Genomic DNA, 20,130 nt, shown 5'->3' with positions numbered 1-20,130 from the left:
ACTGAAAGGACAATGAAGTTGGTACATATGGAAACAGGGGGTCCTTGGGATGCTGTCTTGTATTGAGTCAGGCCAACTGTCCACTGTGCTCAGTGGTGTTTACACTGACTGGCAGCAGCTCTCTGGGATTTCATAGAGTGCTTTCTCCCAACCCTACATGCAGATGCTGAGAACTGTACTTGCTGCCCTTTGCACACAAGGCAGATGCTTTACCACAGAGACATGTCCTTCTCAAGTACAGTTCTGTTATGGTCCATCAAGGGCAAAATGCCAAACATGATAGAAAGCAGGCTGCATAGTTGAGGACCTGGTCAGCAACTAGTTAAGGAGATGAAGGAATGAGTGGTGGGCCACAGCTCCAATCAAGCCTGTCATCTTACAAAGTGGCTTGCCAACAATCTCTGTTTCCATAGCCCTTATCCCAGTTAATGCCTCTTTAATTTTGGGGCTAGCTAAGGAGGGGCAAGGGAGAAGCTGGGTTTGGTTTTGAACTTCCCAAAACAAAATGTGAACCAAAAAGCAGCAATCTTTTGAAATCTGCAGTATTCTGAATTTTGTGGTGCAGTTCTCCAGGCCCCCTCCCCCCCCCCAATGTTTATTAGGGGAAAGCGTGGACAAAACTGTGAACACACAAAACTACATTATATCAGCAAGCCCATTAGGATAAATGCACACTAAAATGCTGATGAATTTTGTGAGGGCTTCTTTTGAAAATAATCAATCAATCAATCAATCAATCAATCACAAGCTGGGGTACAGGTGTGATGAACTAAAGATTGGAAAAAGGAGAAACTGAGAGAAACCAAAACAGGCAGATTTGTCCAAGGTTGGTAAAACAGGGACTGGGTTTTCTGCAGATTGATGTTTGTCAGCAGTAAAGAGGTTTTGCTGGGGAAAATGGCATGACACAACAAGAAGAACACTCCAGCCCATGCTGAGAAAGCACAAGCAGAAGTCTGTATGAGGAGTAATTCTCTCTATAGTTTCTCTCCTGTTTACGTTTTTGGCTGTTTTAGTGCTTCAGGGAACATTTAGCACAGCAGTTGTCAATTTAGTGACCTTCTGATGTTTTGGACTTAGGCTCTATGATGGACAGAGCTTTGGTCAGCCTCCAGAAGACTTCAGAAGCCAATCAATGAAGAGGGAGTGAAGAGTTCAAAATTTGAACCTGACAGTTAAACTGTCAGATTGGGATGGACTATAAAATAGGAATCAGGCCGGGACGGGAAGGGCTGAGTTAGGGCTGAGACAGAGATAAATGATTTTTAATAGATTTTAAAAGTATGTGATACTGTGTTTTAGTATGAATGTTGTGTTTTTATTGTTGTAAACTGCCCTGGGACCTTGGGGTGTTTTTCGTGTTGAATATATGCTATATGGTAATTTATGGACCTAATAAGTATCTAAAGCCACATAACAAATAGGAGCCTACACAACACAAAACACTGTTGCAGTATGTAGGTTTTATTTTATTTGTTATCTTATATTTTGGAAATGTACATCCATGTTTTTTCCCCTTTAATTTTTTGGGGGGGCGCCCAAGAGAGTGAGACCCTAAACTACAGCTTGTTTAACTTATACGTAAATCCGGCACTGGGCGGGCACCAGGTTGGCAAAGACTGTTCATGCAAATGCACCCATTATGGCAGCTTTTTTTTCTACTGCAGGATCCTTGCCAATTTGGGCATCCTTTAGTGCACCTAAGACCAAGCATCTCTGCATCCTACACCTTCTGCATCCATGTCATGCATCTGACGCAATGTGCCATGGCCTAAAAGTCAGAAGCAGCCTGCAGGGCAGTGTTGTCCATCCAGTTTCCCAATGTAGAGGTCACTGCTGCCAGCTGAGAGGCAGACTGGCACGGTAAGGGTGCTGTGGAGGGAGCATCAGAATGGCTCTAGTGCTGCACTCACACCACACCTTGCCCCTCTGTCCTGCTTACTGCTGCCCACTGAAATGCCTGCTTACAAGGATCATATCTGCAGCCGGCTAACCCACATGATTAGTCCTGCTTTTTTATAGAAACTAAGACACTTCCCCCACAAAAGATAACCCCACTGACCTTGAAGGAGGCCTATATTTCCCCCTGAAAGGCTTATCAAAGGCAAGATTCCGTGTACGATATGGCTTGACAACTGATCTCCGTTTAGCGGCCAAAGGTCTGGTATCAACTCGATCCCAGGCCGAAAGTACTGGTTCCTTTAACAAAAACTTCACTTGCTTTGAAGGGGCAAGGTCAATTGGATAGTCTACACAACATATCCCTGCCATAGAAACAAGAAGAGAATTGTCAGTTATTTTTGACAAGGCAGGCCCATTGGAGCTACTGGGACACAGTTCTCCCAATGAGAATGCAACATAATAATAATAATACTTACCCTCAATATCTCAAAACCATATTCTGTCTCACATACATTTTATGCTTTTATTTGAACTCAAAGAAGCTCTGCAAACATTTCTGTCAATCCACTGTTCTCTGTCCAATCAGATGTCTGCACCACTCAGCCAACACTAATCCAAAAGCGTAGCTATGGCAGAAAGGTGCTCCCTATCTGTTTCTGGGCAGAGAAAATACAGTCATACCTCATGCTATGTTTGCTTCATGTTACGTTTTTTCACGTTGTATCCCACAGCGACCCGGAAGTACCAGAAAGGGTTACTTCTGGGTTTCGTCGCTTGCGTATGTGCAGAAGCACTAAATCGCACTTCGCACAAGCGCCAAATCACACCACGCACCTGCACAGATACGGCACTTCAGGTTGCAGGCTTTTCATGTTGCGAATGGGCCTCCAGAATGGATCCCGTTCGTAACCAGAGGTACCACTGTACATGAAATTTGAGTATCAAGACTGCCAGCTTTTCAGTCCCAGTTGTGAAGGTTACTCCTCCCTCTTGTTACGAGGGCAATTCCAGCATCTGTATAGGGCAACACAGGGCTGATTGAAGAGCAGCCCTCCTTGCCTTCTGAGCATGCTCAGAGCTATTTCTTTGAAGACCCCATCTCCAAACAGTGCAAAGGACATTATTTGTACTAGTCAGAAGAATAATGTGGTTGCTAGCTGGAGCTATCTTTTTGACTAAGAGAGTGCAATGGGAGACACAGTGTGAGTCTCTTAAAACCTAATTATTTAGGTTTTAAAATGCTGTGTGTGTGTGTGTGTGTGTGTGTGAGAGAGAGAGAGAGAAAGAGAGAGAGAGAGAGAGAGAGAGAGAGAGAGTTTGGTAGGCTACTGCAAGAACAGGATGTTGGTCTGATCCAACAGGATATTCTGCTGTGGGGATTCTATTTGTACAAAGGATACACGTTGTAGAATCGCCAAATTAAATACAAAGAGGTTTCTCACTGGTGAGGCAGGTGCACTCTGTACATGCTCATTCCATTTATTTCTGAGTCTCATAGTGCCTAAACAGGCTGTGGTTTGTGGGGCACTAACATTACACTTTGATTGAGTTAGCTAGCATCTGCACACTTTCCTTCTCAGTAAGCCAAAAATGGTAAGAGCCATATTGTTGTTAAAAACAACAACAATCACACCAGTTTCTTGATTCTTTCCTTTTTGGGTTATGCTTTCTTTTGTTCATTATTCCAAACCTGGTCCCCTTCACTCAATATAAAACTGGGGCAGGCAAACTGGACAGAGACTGTTTATTTATTATTTATCAGTATTATTATCCATTCTACTTTTCCTCTGAGGAGCTCAAGGTGGCATTCATGTGTCTCCTTTTCCCCAAGTTATCCTCACAGCAACTCTGTGGGGTAAATTAGGCTGAGAGACAGATGGGCCAAAGGCCACACAGCGAGTTTCATGGCTGATTCTAACACTACAGATATGAATATAAGCACAAAACCTAATAATAAAAAATCAGGTTCCACATCCTGAATTTTATACTTTTTAATGTTTAGATTTTGAACTTTTAGTGGAACAAGTAAGACTCAAGAATTTGGCCACACCAAAATTCATTCTTCACTGGATGAAAGACCATTTCATTCATTCATTCATGGTTTGCGTGTGTGTGTGTGTGTGCGTGTGTGTGTGAAGCTTGCACAATTATTCATTTGAGTTTTAATTTGTATCATCATGGTGGGTGTGGGTGGATTTAGGTGTGTAAGAGAGATAGAGAGACCTCAGGATGCAAATTAAATTACATGCAATATGAATACCACATGACCAATAAGAATTACCGTACTATACCTGAGACCATCAAAATGCCATTTATAAATTGTCTCACTATCTTCTCAAACCTCTTCTTAATCTCTGTTAAGGCTCTGACCCATTGTCCTTCCTGGTCACCACTATCTGTGCTTTTCCCAGTTGGCTGTGGTAAGTAAAGAGAAAAGGAATTATTATTATATTTGGGCAAATGGAAATTTATCCATGGGAGAAGTGGCCCTTGCTGCATTTTGAGCTATTTGGAAATAAGGGAATATCCCCTGCTAAAACCCACAATACCAGCATGCACAGTTCAGCACCTAACCTTCCTCTGAATGCACAAGGCACTGCAGTTACAAAGTCTAGCAAATTTTACAAATATGGATTTGAAAATATTTTTCTTTTCCTAACACATACATCAACAGTTTTGCTCTCAACGAGCAAAGGGAATTTAAAATACACATACATATATCTCTATCTCTATCTCTATCTCTATCTCTATCTCTATCTCTATCTCTATCTCTATCTCTATCTCTATCTCTATCTCTATCTCTATATCATCTATATCTATATCTATATCTATATCTATATCTATATCTATATCTATATCTATGCAGGTTTTGGTGTCCTCGGGTGTCTTCCCGTGTAAAAGTTGGGGTGTCTAGGCGACGTTTCGACGAGGTCTCACTCGTCATCTTCAGGCTGGTGCTTTCGGCTTCTTGTTACTGGAACAGAGCGGGATCTCAGTGTTTGAGTTCCTATAAATACTGTAGAGGGGTGTGGTGTATTGCCTCAAAAGTTCTGGGCAGAGGGGAAGTTCCCAGGCTAGTGTTCTTTTCTTCTTTTGTTCCTTAATTACTTGAGGGATATCTTGAGTGATTTCTTGAGTGATATTCTGAGTACCACTTAGGTGGGTCATTAGGTGTGGATTAGTTACAGTATTTATAGGAACTCAAACACTGAGATCCCGCTCTGTTCCAGTAACAAGAAGCCGAAAGCACCAGCCTGAAGATGACGAGTGAGACCTCGTCGAAACGTCGCCTAGACACCCCAACTTTTACACGGGAAGACACCCGAGGACACCAAAACCTGCATTCCTATACCCGTGAAAATCTACGAAAACATCTATATCTATATCTATATCTATATCTATCTATATACCGTATATATTGTACACACAACACACACACACACACACACACACACACACACACTGTATTTAAGAAGTGGAAGCAGTAGGGGGGAATGCCAGCTGGGACAACAATGAATTCTTAATCTAAAGAATGGCCCAATTAACACCAAGTGGCTGAGAAATATGTCATTCAGCCAGCCTATGAAGGCAGCCTGTGGGGTAATAAAGCATTTTAATGCAAAGGCTGTCTTTCCACAAAAGTGCATTCACAAAATAAATATTTAGAAGAAAGACCAGGAAATAGGCTCTTAAAGAAAGAAGGTTGCCTTTAATGCAGGTTTCAGTGCCGTTCCTGAGGGCTACTCTTCAAAGGTCAATGGGACTCCAGGGAAGCAATTTGAAAAGAGTCAAATGTGGCATACTTTCTTTTTATTATTATTATTAAGAAAGAGGCAAGCATGGTTTGCTTACTCGCCTTCATAGAAGAGTTAGCTTTTGCTGATAAGCATAAAACCTGGCTACAGGGATGTGTTAGCTAAAGGGCACAGCACTCTAATGTGTGAGGCTTAAGGCAATGTGCTGGAAAACTTAGGACCAAACAATGCATGAAGCCAAATGTGCTGTTAGGAATCACATTGGTGGAAGAGTATGCACAGTCTGGTCACCTCACCTCAGAAAGACTGGTGTAGAGCTAAAAAGGGCTCAAAAAGGGGCAACCAAAATGATAGAGGGGGTTACTGCTGAGATCTGTGATACAAGCATGAGGCATCCCTTGTGATGTGACATCGCTAGCAGTACAGTGTGTGATAGCATAACACAAACATATCACCGCAAATGTGATACTCTGCCTTTTCTTATCTGGAATGGAAACAACCAGACCAAAATAATATTCATTAGGCTTCCTGTTTCCGGCAGTGAGAAATGTCTGACTCCCACACGATCAGACCCCAGCCGTTCTGGTAATTCAGGGTTGATATGGGGGTAATTCAAATAGAAGGGGAAGAAATGGAGGCAGTGAGAGATTTTACTTTCTTGAGCTCCATGATCACTGCAGATGGTGACAGCAGCCACGAAATTAAAAGACACCTGCTTCTTGGGAGAAAAGCAATGACAAACTTAGACAGCATCCTAAAAAGCAGAGACATCACCTTGCCAACAAAGGTCCATATAGTAAAAGCTATGGTTTTCCCAGTAGTGATGTATGGAAGTGAGAGCTGGACCATAAAGAAGGCTCATTGCCAAAGAATTGATGCTTTTGAATTATGGTGCTGGAGGAGACTCTTGAGAGTCCCATGGACTGCAAGAAGATCAAACCTCTCCATTCTTAAGGAAGTCAGCCCTGAGTGCTCACTGGAAGGACAGATCCTGAAGCTGAGGCTGCAATACTTTGGCCACCTCATGAGAAGAGAAGACTCCCTGGAAAAGACCCTGATGTATGGAAAGATTGAGGGCACGAGGAGAAGGGGACGACAGAGGACAAGATGGTTGGACAGTGTTTTCGCAGCATGAGTTTGACCAAACTGTGGGAGGCAGTGGAAGACAGGAGTGCCTGGCGTGCTCTGGTCCATGGGGTCACAAAGAGCCGGACACGACTAAACAACTAAACAACAACAATGGGGGTAATTAGCCCTGGCAGACTCCCCAGGGTAGGGGAGGACTGTCTTGTAGACCCACAGACCATCCAAGATTGTCAGCTTGCATCAAGGTGCAAGTGGCAGGACGCTGGGTCCCAGAGCACGACACGGCTGGCACTCTCCGAAGTCACTTTCATAAGCCAGAAATATATGTTTGATAAAATAATTAGATTTGGACAATAAACAGACATAGTCTGGACCGAAGAAAATTGAGAAAAACCTACAGAACTGTACAGTCCCTGGTGTTTAAGCTTGGACTTCAAAGAGAATCTCATCATGGCATTTGGATTACGGAGGTGATTGGTATGTCCTTTTTTGTCTTTTCAATATCTACAATTAGTTTTCTATGCCAAGCCTCATCAAGAAACCTAATTTTTTTGAAAAGTACAGATGGACTTCTATTTATAATTCAGTATTTAATTACACAGCTTTACTTAGACTTGAAAGACTTGATAAAGATAAAAGAAGAAACAAGATGGCGCTTGTTAATATGACACAGCACGGAAAAATAAGAATTCCTCCCTTTTTCGAGAGAAGTGGGAAATACTTGCTAGCTGACTTTATATAGACTTGACACAATAATTTGGGATAACATACAGTGCATCTGTTTGCAGAATTCCTTCATTATGAGCGAGAGAGAAGGCCAAATGGAGGTCTTGCAACCCCCCTTCTAGGGCCCAGAGGTGGGGTCTCCGGGAAGGCTGATCGATCATCAAATGACTTATATCTGTGGAATACAGTTCATTTACATTGCAACATTGCAAACAGTATGCGCAACAATTTAACAATTAACCACATGGAAGTTACTGCGTCATTAAATTTCAAATGACAGATTTGGACAACAGCTCGGATTGGAATGATTTAACAACTTGGGAGTTGCTGCATCATTAAACTTCAAACGATAGACTTGGACAACAGCCCAGATTGGAAGACTGGAATGAAATCAGGAAAAGCTGCGCTGGCAAATCGACAGTATATATATATATACACACACACATAAACAAAGCTGAACTCAATGGATGAAAGGATATATGATTTCTGACATGACTGAGAGTCGCATAGCCAGGGACGGAGAACTTTAAAGCGTTAAGATCAGAATGTAGAAGATATGAGAACAAGAAGAAGAAGGCAGGAACGAAGATATTGTACATATACTTCAGAGGTCCAGACTATGGGAAGCCCAGAAAAAATTAATAATTAGGACTGTAATTTGGTTGTTTTTTATTGGATTATAATTGGATTATGATTATGATTTGATGGATATGTTAATTGGCTGCTTTTATTGGAAAATTAATAAAAATGATTTTTTTAAAAATGATACTCCTTCATCCTGTGGATTGTAGTGGTACCTATGCAGTTTGTTTTATGCTATCTTAAATGATTATTCCATTTTTAATGCTTTGTGAGAATTTACTATGTATATGTGATTTGTATGTTAGCTGCCTTAGGAACTTACGTTGAGGGACGATCTGATAGATATAGATAGATAGATAGATAGATAGATAGATAGATAGATAGATAGATAGATAGATTCTATCACAATCTACAGTGTATGGAGGTAAGACTTTTGTATCCCAAAAAGAGAGATAACAGAAGAGGGATTGCTGTACCAGAGAAAATTAGACCTAGGACAAGTTTTCAAATGTTACTTCTAGAAATTTCCCTCAGGGTTATGAAAAAGTCAATGGACACGCAGTTACTGGATATCCTAGTGTTACTTGCATAATGTTGTTTCCATGCTGTGACTTCTTACCTGCCTATCAGATTTGGATCTATGCGTGCAGCCATCTCTTACCAAAGACAAGGTGATGCTTTCACTTTGTTCGGTGAAAGTAATTGTCATTGAATTTTGATTAACAACCTTGAGTTTTAGCTGTTCATTTATCTAAGGAATAAAAGAAGATAATGAAAGTCTTAGGGGCTGATTCGCACAATTGGCATTTGCCACTGTCATCATGCTTACAGGATTGTACCCAGGGTCAGTCCTACTCAGAGCAGTCCCATTAGTGGACATGACGGACTTAATTTCAATGAGTCTTACCTGAGTATAATTTAGTTGGGTGAAATGCAAAGTGTAAAAGCCTTCTTTCCCACATCTAAAAGTTCCCTCAACTAGTGGTGATGAATTTGGAAATGTTGCCTAAATTTGGGGCGCAGGCTCCGCATTGTTTAGGCTTCATGCTACTGTGATTCTGATGGGGAGTTCAGTATAGTACTTTATGTCCACAGCAAACTCAAGTCTTGGACAAATGGGGCATTTGAGTTCCAAGCTAGATGACATTAGTTGTGTGAGAGCACTCAACACGCCATGAGCTAAGCCATGGCCTGGCTAAGTGTGTTATCCAAACCTAACCTCATGGATTCTCATCCAGACAACTCAAAAACAAATCTTGATTACAGCTCATGGTTTATCTGGAGCAAGACAAACCACAAACCAGGGTTGATATGACATGCTAAGCCAAACCATGTATTAGCCCCCAGCAGCACAGCAGAGGGAGGACCAAGGGAGAAGTTCAGCAGCTGTGATCTTGTCTCTGGGAACCCTCACACAAGTGAGTTTGTGGCAACTAGCCCAGTGCCTGCTGGCAGTTCTGGGATTTTTAAAATGTGACTCTGGAAACCAGCAGGAACAAAGCATAATCTGGAATCCCTGCCTATAATTTCTCTCAGCTAGACGAGCACACTTTTAGAGATCTTTGTAGAATTCTAGAGAGACCAACCACAGAGACAGCTATTCCAAAAATGTGAGGTGTTAGTGTATTCTTTGGTCTGAGAGTTTCATTTGATACCTGATAGTCTAACGACTGCAGAATCTGGTTTTTGGAATACCAGCTCCAGTGCTGGGTTAAATAGCCATCCTTGTCTCTAATGCTCCCTCCTTCATTATTCATCATCAGTGCTATTGAACAGCTGGGTGAGAGGAAAAACAGTTAAACTGTGCAATTTAATACTAAGGGAGAAGTTGGTGGGAATACATACATAATAAAGATTCTGACTGTAGCGATTGCAGTAATATTGGGAAATTCATAACAAGGAACTCAGGGGCCCAATTTTTTAATATCTTGAACTGATGTGATTGAACCATGATATCCATAGCCCACAATAGATGTTATAATACTGTTGCACACCTCCCAGTCTCCAAGCAGTGTGAGATTCCAGAGGTTCCAGGCACTTACCCAGGGTTCATGTTTCTTTGGGAACGAGGCACAGCGGAGATTGTGGCACCTTTATGATAGAGGGTTTATTTACATATATATATATAGCCTGAGCCTACAATGGAGGAGTTCACAGCATCAACACCCTAAAGGGTCTTGTTTCTCCCATAGCCAGAGCCTTAGATTCAAACAAAAGCTTGGTGCTTTACTTCTAAGTCACATCACTGCCAACTCTCAACTCTCACATTTGTCTTTTTTCTAACTACCAGCCAGCTGAGCCATTACTTTTCTCTGGTGTGGAACCTAAGTCCTTGCAGGCTTTCAGAAATTACTGTGTTAAAACTGACTAGTTGCATGCATTTACATCATTGCGTGAAGTCAGGTGGTCAGTCTAATGATCCCTTTCCTCATTCCCACAGGCACACCAGTTGGTCTCCTCCCTTTTAGGGGTCCTTACTTTCTTATGGACAGAAGGGCCTGCCAGATCAGACTAGTTAGCCCATCTAGTCCAGCACCCTGCTCTCACAGAGGCCACCCAGATGCCTGGGCGAAATCCTCAAGCAGCACCCGAGACTTCCGGGGAGGTGCCTCTGGATAATGGCGGAATTCCTCTGATCGGGAGGAATTAGCCCCGTGGGAATTTGGGTCTGGCCGCCACGGCGAAGGCGGAGACCCGCAAAAAAAACACAGGCGGGAGAAGCCTGTGAGCGTGGGATTCGGCGGGCACCTTTTGCGCCTCCCCTACTCGCGGGGAAACCCGGTTTCGGGGATCCGGAGCGAAGTGGGGTGAGCGGTGCGGTGCTTCGAATCGTCTGCTTCTTCCATGGAGCGAAGCCGCATAGCTGTTGCCGGAGAGCACTGACTTTTTCCTGTGGACAATTTGATTTCAAAGAGCTATCCATGAGTAGAGCGAAAGAGGGAGAATTGGACTTTAAAAGTTTTAATTTGGCATCGAAAATGGGGGAGGTCTAACACAGGAAGTCCGCCTTCCCCATTTGTAAATAGACGGAAGCAATAAGGCTGCAAGCTAAAGTCTTGGAAAGCCTTCTGTAAAAGACTAAATTTCCATCAGAAGAGAATATAACCCACCCCCCTTGGTGGCAGGAGAAGAGGGGGGTGGAGTTGAAGACAGAGTATACCTGCGAGAGCGAGTGATGAGAGTAAAAATACTGCCGCTCTGACCCTGGAAACGGGCTGCTAGCAGGATCGATATTTGGAACGTTCATTGACAGCGCTTAGAAAGTTCTTTGACAGCTAGCAAAATAAGAGAAATACACTGTTTCTATTGTCTCCGGCTGTTACTAAAAAGAAGTTAAAGTATTGAAAAATTGAAACTAATTCCGGATTGGTGTTTGAAAGAGGATACTAATTGACTATTACAAATAGAAACTGTTTCCCCCTAGTGGAAGTTTTTAAACTGGTTACTTTAAAAGAGCTGGGCTAGGGGAATTTCCAGTCACAAGATAAGAAATCGTGAGACTTTGGGGCTGACCTTGAATTTGTCAAGTGTTATGGCAGATGAAAAGGGAAAAACAGAACTGCCAGCAGCTGGGGGAACATTAAGATCCGGTAAGACTTGGCAGCAACCCAGGAGAGCTTCAACATCAGGCCCCTCAGCCACATCTGCGACTGCTGTTTCTGCATCAGTACATTTAAAATCAAAAGGAATGTCGACAGAAGAGACTCTAGCAGTTGCATTAAGTAAGATAAATGCTGCATTGGAACAACTTAATAAGAAAGTGGACACTGCAACTGAAAGTATAAATAACCTGGGACAAAAGGTGAACACTAATACAGAATCCATTCAGAAATTGATACAGGAATCCACTTTGACACGGCAGACTGCGGAGGAAGCTAAGGAGAAGGCAGCAGTAGCTGATTGTAAAATAACTCAATTGGAGAAAGAGGTAGTGCCAATCCTACAGAGACAACTTGACGAACACAAGGTGACGCTTGCTATGGTTGAACTTAAAGAAAAAAAGACAAATTTGAGGATCAGAGCCATAGCGGAATTGGAGAAGGAAAGTTTGATAGATTTTCTTACACAGGAATTTGCTGATTTTTGGGAATTGGATTTGGGTCAAGAAGAGTTTAGAATTGTGAAGGCATTTAGACTCGGAAGAGGAGGGAAGAAAGAGAAGAATAGAATAAGAGATTGTTTGATTTCCCTCCGGACCAAAGAAGAGAGAGACAAAATTTTGGGTTGGCACTACCAGAAGAATCTAGAAATACATCAGTCAAGAGTGGAAATTTTTAGAGACATCCCAAAATATCTTTTGGATCTTAGATCCGACTACAGAGATATTGTTGCTCTGCTGAGAAGGAATAAAATCATCTTTAGGTGGGAGTTTCCCCAAGGCCTATCTTTCAGCTTCAAAGGAAGGAAAATAAAAATAAGATCAATAGAAGATAAAGTAAAGTTTCTGACTAAATACAAAGAAGATCTGCAGAAGGGAATCGGAAAAGAGCCAACAGCACTGGATAGAAGATCACCAGATAGAGGACCAGAGCAAAGAGCATTGGATAGAAGATCACCAAACAGGGGAACATTGGATATATCGACATTATCCTTTGGATTGGACCCCCCCAGTGCACGTGCCATCATCACTACCAACAGAAGAGGAGCAAGCATTGGGTGCAGTTGGGGGGGCACCAAAGTAACCACATGATGGCGCTGCAGGTCTTGAGTTGGAATGTTAATGGACTGAACTCCCCCGAAAAAAGGCGGAGAGTATTTCATTTATTGAAAAAAGAGCATTTGGACTTGATTTGTTTACAAGAAACACATGTGATAAGGCTACATAGGAAGATATTGAATAATAAAAGATTAGGCCAAGAATTTATTTCATCGGATAAAGTTAAAAAAAGAGGAGTGGTCCTCTATGCAAAGGAGAGCCTATCACCAAAATTCATATTTAAAGATGATCAAGGAAGATTCGTTGCAATTGAAATTCAATTACAAGGAGAAAAATTTTTGATTGTAGGTATTTATGCACCAAATGAAGGAAAATCGGAGTTCTTTAAGAAGCAACATGAGACTTTGATGGACTATATGGACTATAATATGATCTTGATGGGAGACATGAATGGAGTGGTGTCTACAAATATGGACAAGGCACAGAGACAGGTAGTCACCAAAGATGGTAGACTACCAAAAACCTTTTTTGATATGACTGAAAGTATGGACTTAGTTGACATTTGGAGAATGAGGAACCCTCTGGGAAGAGAGGGAACTTTTTTCTCTGGGGCTAAAATGACTTGGACAAGAATCGACCAAATTTGGGTAACCAGGGGACTGGTCCCGAAGATCTGCAAAATGGAGATTTGCCCTAAAACCTGCTCTGCTGTGAAGATGGAAATGAAATTGACGTCAATTGGTTCCTTTAGATGGAGGATGAATGATACTCTGTTTAGGAATGAAGAGGTGACCAAGAAGGCCCAAAAAACTCTAAGAGATTATTTTGAGATAAATATGAATACTACAGTGGAAAAAAGAGTAATTTGGGACACAAGCAAGGCGGTTATGAGAGGATTCCTAATACAATAGAATGCAATTAAGAAGACAATTCAGAATGAAAAAAAGGATAAAATCCTGGGGAAAATAAAGGAAGGAGAGAGAAAAATGAGAGCAAAACCAAAATCACAGGAGATCCTGAAAGAGATAAAGCTATATCAAACACAATATTTGAAGTTGATGAACCAGGAAATAGAATCGAAAATCAAACAGATGAGGCAAAAGACTTTTGAATCGGCAAAAATTGTTGGAATTTTGTGGAAAATTGTTGGCCTGGCAGATGAAAAAAAGACAAAAACTCAATACCATTACGAACTTGGAAGTGGAAGGAAAGAATATACAGAACCCAGTGGAGATCAGGAAGTGTTTTCAGAGATACTTCAAATAACTCTATACACAGGAGAAGCCAAAAGAAATGGATATTGATCGATTTTTAAAAATGAACGGACTATGTAAAATCTCTCAGGAAAAACAGTTAATGTTGAACTATAAGATAATGGACCAGGAGGTGGAAGGGGCCATCCAAAACATGCAATTAGGCAAATCTCCAGGACCAGATGGTTTGACTTCAAGATACTACAGATCTTTGAAAGAATGGTTAATACAACCATTGAAGGAAGTCTGCAATGAAATAATGGAGGGAATACAGGCACCAGAGTTGTGGAAGGAATCTTACATTACACTTATACCGAAAACAGAGACTGAAAAGACACAGCTCAGAAACTACAGAGTTATGAGAAATTGAAGACCAAAGTACGAGATTGGCTCCATTATTATCAAATAATGGAGGTTTATAAACAAGACAGGAAAATTGGCTTCCAGGTGGAGAAATCAAAACTAGAAACAGAATTGTTAGAACCCAATGCTAAGAATTTATCTAGAATGTATAACTTGTTGCTGAAATGGAATACACAAGATGAAACAGTTAAATCAGCTATGATTAAGTGGGCACAAGACATTGGTCATAATATTATGTTTGCTGACTGGGAACAGTTGTGGACCACCGGTTTGAAATTTACGGCATGTAATGCCTTAAAGGAAAATATTATGAAAATGATTTATAGGTGGTACATGACCCCAGTCAAGCTAGCAAAGATTTACCATTTGCCTGACAATAAGTGTTGGAAATGTAAGGAAACTGAAGGTACTTTTTATCACCTTTGGTGGACGTGCCCGAAGATTAAGGTTTTCTGGGAAATGATATATAATGAAATGAAAAAGGTACTTAAATGTACTTTCCCTAAGAAACCAGAGGCCTTTCTCTTGGGCATTGTCGGCCAATTGGTGCCAAAGAAAGACAGAACTTTTTTTATGTACGCTACCACAGCAGCAAGAGTACTCATCGCAAAGCATTGGAAGACCCAAGATCTACCCACTCTGGAAGAATGGCAGGTGAAGGTGATAGACTATATGGGACTGGCTGAAATGACTGGCAGAATCCGTGATCAGGGGAAAGAGACGGCGGAAGAAGATTGGAAGAAATTTAAAGTTTATCTTAAGAAACATTGTAAAATCAATGAATGCTAAAATGTCGAGGTTTTAAGGGGGAAAAAGGAGACTACAGCTGTAAAAGATTAAGTAAAAGAAAAGAATAATGGGAAAATTTGACAAAACTAAGTGTTAGGATTTGCTGAAATAATTTTGGAAATTGGGATGTAGAAAGGGGAGGTAGGGGGAAGTCGGCGAAGTAAGGTTTAAGAAAAAGGGATATGAAATTATACATGTTTGTTTGTGTGTTTGTTTGTTTGTATTGTGTATTGTTTGTGTTTATAAAAACTGTGAAAAACCAATAAAATTTTTTATAAAAAAAAGAAAAGACACAGCTCAAGAACTACCGCCCTATATCGCTGCTTAATGTGGATTACAAAATCTTCGCAGATATTTTGGCTAAAAGATTTTAAAAGGTGTTAGCAGAAGAAATTCATACAGACCAAGCGGGCTTTCTCCCGGGCAGACATTTGTCTGACAATACGAGGAATATAATTAATATTTTAGAAAAACTACAAGTGAATATCAACACTAAAGCAGTCTTGATATTCGTGGATGCAGAGAAAGCCTTTGACAATATTTCTTGGAGTTTTATGAAGAAGAATTTACAGGGGATGGGGTAGGACAAGGTTTTGAAAGTGGTATAGGTGTAATTTATTCAGAACAAAAGGCAAAATTACTTGTGAATAATGTGATGACAGAAGAGTTTAAGATTGAAAAAGGGACACGACAAGGCTGCCCAATTTCTCCATTGCTTTTTATATCGGTCCTAGAGGTTTTGCTAAATATGATTAGAAAGGACCAAGAGGTTAAAGGTATACAGGTGGGAGCTAAACAGTATAAATTGAAAGCATTTGCTGATGATTTAGTATTGACCTTACAGAAGCCAGAACCTAGTACTAAAAGGGTATTGGAGCTGATTCAAGAATTTGAAAAATTGAAAAACAAAGTGCAAGATTGGCTCCATTACTATCAAATAATGGAGGCATATAAATTGGATAAAAAAGTTGGATTCCAGGTGGAAAAATCAAAATTGGAAACAGAATTGTTAGATCCAAAAATTAAGAATTTGTCAAGAATGTATAACTTGCTGTTGAAATGGAACACTCAGGATGAAATGGTGAAATCAGCTATGATTAAATGGGCACAAGATGTTGTACATAATATAATGATGGCTGACTGGGAACAGTTATGGACCACAGGTATTTAAATATACCTTCCTGAAGAAACCAGAGGCCTTTCTCCTGGGCATGGTCGGCCAATTGGTGCTAAAGAAGGATAGAACTTTTTTTATGTATGCAACAACAGCAGCAAGAATACTCATCGCGAAATATTGGAAGACACAAGATTTACCCACCAGGGAAGAATGGCAGATGAAGTTGATGGACTACATGGAATTGGCGGAAATGACTGGCAGAATCTGAGACCAGGGAGAAGAGTCGGTGGAAGAAGATTGGAAAAAGTTTAAAGACTACTTACAGAAATACTGTAAAATTAATGAATGTTAGCAAAATGTTGGAATGAAGTTATATGGCTTTAGTAGAAATGTTATAAGGAATTAAGTATAAATAGATTATTAGAGCATTAAAGGGAAAAATAAGGTTAGAGTGTGTTAAGACAATTATAGGATAGAAAATAGAGGAAGATGGAAAGGAATTGCTGAAACAATCAATAGAAGTGGAATACAAAAAGGGAGGTGTGAGGAGGTCGTGGAAATTAGTGAAAGAAGGATAAAATGTTGAAATTGGACTGTGTTTTACAGTAAATGGTTTTTGTTTTGTTAGTTGTATGTTAATGTTTTGCAGTTTTTTTGTTTTCCCCCCTATTATTATTGTACTGTATTATTGTATGTTTTTTCTTTTTCTTTTTTGTAGTGTTGTGTTCAATTTGTTGGAAAATTAATAAATATTATTATTATAAAAAAAAGAAATCCTCAATCAGCACCCAAGCACCAGAACACTCTCCCCTCCTGTGTTTTTCAGCAACTGGTATTCAAATGCATTGCTGTCTCCAGCCATGGCCTCTTTAACCCTGGCCTCTCAGTTTCCTCAGATCTCTCTATAGCTGCTGTGCTTTTGTTCTGGTTGCTCTTTACTCCCCAGGAAATATCAGCCTGCCCCTGTCTGGCTGCAGAACTATGTTAGCCCCCCTCCTTCCAATCACCTTTCCAAATCCTCATCACTCCAATGACCTTTTTCTCCCTGAGCAATGCCATGTAGCGTAACCATTAGTTACACCCAGTGGGGTTATGCTTTTAACATCTGCCATTAGCAGCTTCCTATATCACACACTTTAAAGACTGAGAAGTGAGATAATTAATTAATTCTCCCATATAAAAGGAATGATGGATGCAAATCATGACAATAAATGACCAGTAGCAGATCTACACTACTTGGTTTTAAAAGTCTACCATGAACGATAAGGCACATTTGATTTAATTGGGGTTATGGCCCTTGGCTTTTCCATCCATGTCACTGGCTAGTTATGTGACCTTGAGCTTTCCCTGTGTTTCTTGTTTATTCATCTGTAAAATTGAGATAATGCCTCTCTCACATGATACCTAAGAGGTCCAGGAAATGAAGGCATTTCTATAAGCACTCATTAATATCTTTATAATCCTGAAGTTACTCCCACCACCCAGTCAGCAGAGTTGAATGTTCTGAGCCTATGAGACACGTGCAGGTATCAATATAAACAGCTTGTTCTAGCATGGCTGGGGTCAGGATTACGGTACCCATGTGTGCTACTTTACAGAGGACAGTCCTCTCTTTGAATGGCTTTCACAGGATGATGGTCCTCTACTAAAAGTAGTCTTCTGTTTGGGCCGGTTGGTTCAAGTCCAGTTTAAAGAAAAGCAAGCCATAAGAAGGGAGAGCAGCCGCCTTGAAACTACCCATCAGCAGTGAGCCCCTGAACAGCAGTCTGGGCAGGCACCCAGGTGAGCTGGCCACAGCCTCGCCCACTATGGTGAGACGGATTGTGGCTAACATGTGTGCCTCCAGATGTTGTTATACTACAAACTTCACCATCCCTGATCATTGGCCATGGAGACTGGAGCCAGTTAGTGCTGGGGTCCAACAATGTCTGGAGGACTGCAGGTTCCCCGTCCCTGATTATAGTAAATTATAGTAATGAGTTCTAAATTCACATCTATACATGTGTAAATTATATGCACATTTGCGACCTTTCTGGTGATGCCCATCCTTTTTGGCCTAAGCAGTGATGCCCATGTGGTGGCGCAGTAGTGACGTCGGGGCATGCATGTGTACCAGCGGGAGTGCCAGATCAGCAGTGTCAGCCCCACCCATTCACCTGCACAGCCCCAAGACTTTTCTAGGTAAGCAGAAGCAATGCCAGTGCCAGTTGTGAACGACTGAGCCAAGGTCAGTATAATTCAATGTGGGGTTTTTTTGTTTTTTTTTAAAGGAATCTCTCAGTGTGCTTTCACCACTGTTTTGAAGGTGCTGCTCCCTTCTTGTTTAGACATTTGGAAATAAGGAGAGTCCTACTGGATTAGGCCAATGGCCCATCTAACATCAGTACCCAGAATCCACTGCGTACTCAGCTGTTGCACTTTTCCCCACTCCGCCCCCTGACCAAACATTTAGGATCAATAAGGGACACTCACCTGGCCTTAAAGCAATAGCGTATCCACGAATGGCCCTGAGACGTAATTGTACCTAGAAGCGTTTGACTAGGAGCATCCTGAAACAGAAGGGTGATGGTTTTTCCCACACAGCATATGGGAAACTGGTAGACGGCAACACTTCCTGATGGGTAACTTTGACATGGGTCAAGTAATATCACACTTTTTTTTAGAAAGAAAAAGAAAAGAAAGGCATTTATCTAGTTATCCATTGTGGGATTGTAGTGTAATAATACAAGTTCACTCAGCTGGATCTTTGATGAGGGCTGTTTCCAGTGTTACAACTAAGACAAACTTGAGCAACAAACTGTAGGAACTGCCTTAAGGCAAGTCCTCAAATTACCAGCTTCTTAATACTAAGGTCATATCCAATGCTTTAATAATAATAATAATAATAATAATAATAATAATAATAATAATAATAAAGGTGTCAGCACTCACCATGAAGTTGTTACAGTAACTGCACACTTTTAACATTGGGTGTGTGTGATGGTACTATGTGCCTTTGAGTACCCCTTGGAAAAAAAACCGGGCATATCTCTGAATTATAAGGTCTATGGTTCTGATTTACTCTTGAGTCCTGACTACTGGCTTCCTCATCTAACCAGCTCCTTGTTTCCTGCAACTGATTCACCCCAGACTCTTGCCCATGGCCTGGTAGGGGGGGGGCACCGGGGGGGGTCACTTTAAAGTCCCTGCAAGTGCAAAACTAACACAATTAATTAGCCTCCTCTGATGCACTAGCTTTCCCCATGAAGGGAGATTAGCAAGTGCGTACTCTATATGTGAAATCATCGTCCTCATCATTCTAGGGCTTTTTGCCTTCTTGTATCATTTTCATATGCAGATCCTTGCCAAACTGCCAGTAGTGAAGTTTTATTCAAGGCTTCTGAGTGTCTGATGGAGCATAAGGTGCCTCTGTCTGTGAAGCAATCTGCCTCAGAGGAATTATTTCCCCGGCATGTTCATAAACAGCACAGCAAGGAAAAGAATCTATTAGCCAAAGTGATCAGCTAGAAAAAAGGGGGTATGTAAAGGTCTCAAAATGAGGCTTTTGTGTTTAACGCGCTGTGTTAGAAAACGGAGACTGACAAATGGAGTCAATTGAACTACAGAAGTGATCTGAAAGCCTGCACTGTCAGAGTCTTTCATTCTTAATTCCCAGTTTGGTGGAAAGATCAAATGGAGCATGTGCTTCTGTGAAACAACTCCAAATGAACTGCAGCCAAGGGGCTGTCAAGGAAGTTTGGGGAGGGAGGGAGAGAAGAGAAAGCAAGAGGGCAAAGGATTTGAAATAGCTTAGCTCTGTGCTCTTGCAATGCAAGCAGAGAGGCTTCAGCAGCACCAGCTAAGCTAGCAGTACTTGAATTACATCACCCCCTTGCTTTTTTGTGCCATTGCTCCCTTAGC

At 41.2% G+C, this 20,130-nt stretch overlaps 1 protein-coding gene and 1 long non-coding RNA gene across 18 annotated transcripts in view; one reads left to right on the top strand and one right to left on the bottom strand.

Annotated features, from left to right (window-relative positions):
- LOC310701169 (uncharacterized protein C3orf20 homolog) overlaps window positions 1-20,130 on the bottom strand; it is a 55,704-nt gene that overhangs the window by 25,787 nt on the left and 9,787 nt on the right. For all 13 annotated transcript variants that reach the window (XM_083491574.1, XM_083491577.1, XM_083491582.1 and 10 more), the window contains 5 exons: window positions 18,703-18,855; window positions 9,707-9,827; window positions 8,671-8,802; window positions 4,194-4,317; window positions 2,063-2,264 (listed from right to left, as the gene is read on the bottom strand). In XM_083491574.1, coding sequence (XP_083347700.1) covers window positions 2,063-2,264; window positions 4,194-4,317; window positions 8,671-8,802; window positions 9,707-9,827; window positions 18,703-18,855 — 732 coding nt within the window. The remainder of the gene's footprint in view (window positions 1-2,062; window positions 2,265-4,193; window positions 4,318-8,670; window positions 8,803-9,706; window positions 9,828-18,702; window positions 18,856-20,130) is intronic.
- Window positions 1,170-20,130, top strand: part of LOC310702063 — a 40,425-nt gene continuing 21,464 nt past the window's right edge. For 3 of the 5 annotated variants that reach the window (XR_014523185.1, XR_014523186.1, XR_014523187.1), the window contains exons 1-2: window positions 1,171-1,281; window positions 4,265-4,322. This is a non-coding gene — a long non-coding RNA (uncharacterized lncRNA). Of the gene's footprint in view, window positions 1,282-4,264; window positions 4,323-20,130 lie in introns of all 5 variants that reach the window. The other 2 variants (XR_014523183.1, XR_014523184.1) reach the window with 1 other exon arrangement.

The sequence above is a fragment of the Podarcis liolepis genome (assembly GCF_965112155.1).
Source record: "Podarcis liolepis genome assembly, chromosome: 2".
In the NCBI taxonomy this organism is placed as follows: Eukaryota; Metazoa; Chordata; class Lepidosauria; order Squamata; family Lacertidae; genus Podarcis; species Podarcis liolepis.
The sequence above is the reverse complement of the archived record's forward strand: the minus strand, read 5'-3'. Positions and strand labels throughout refer to the sequence as shown.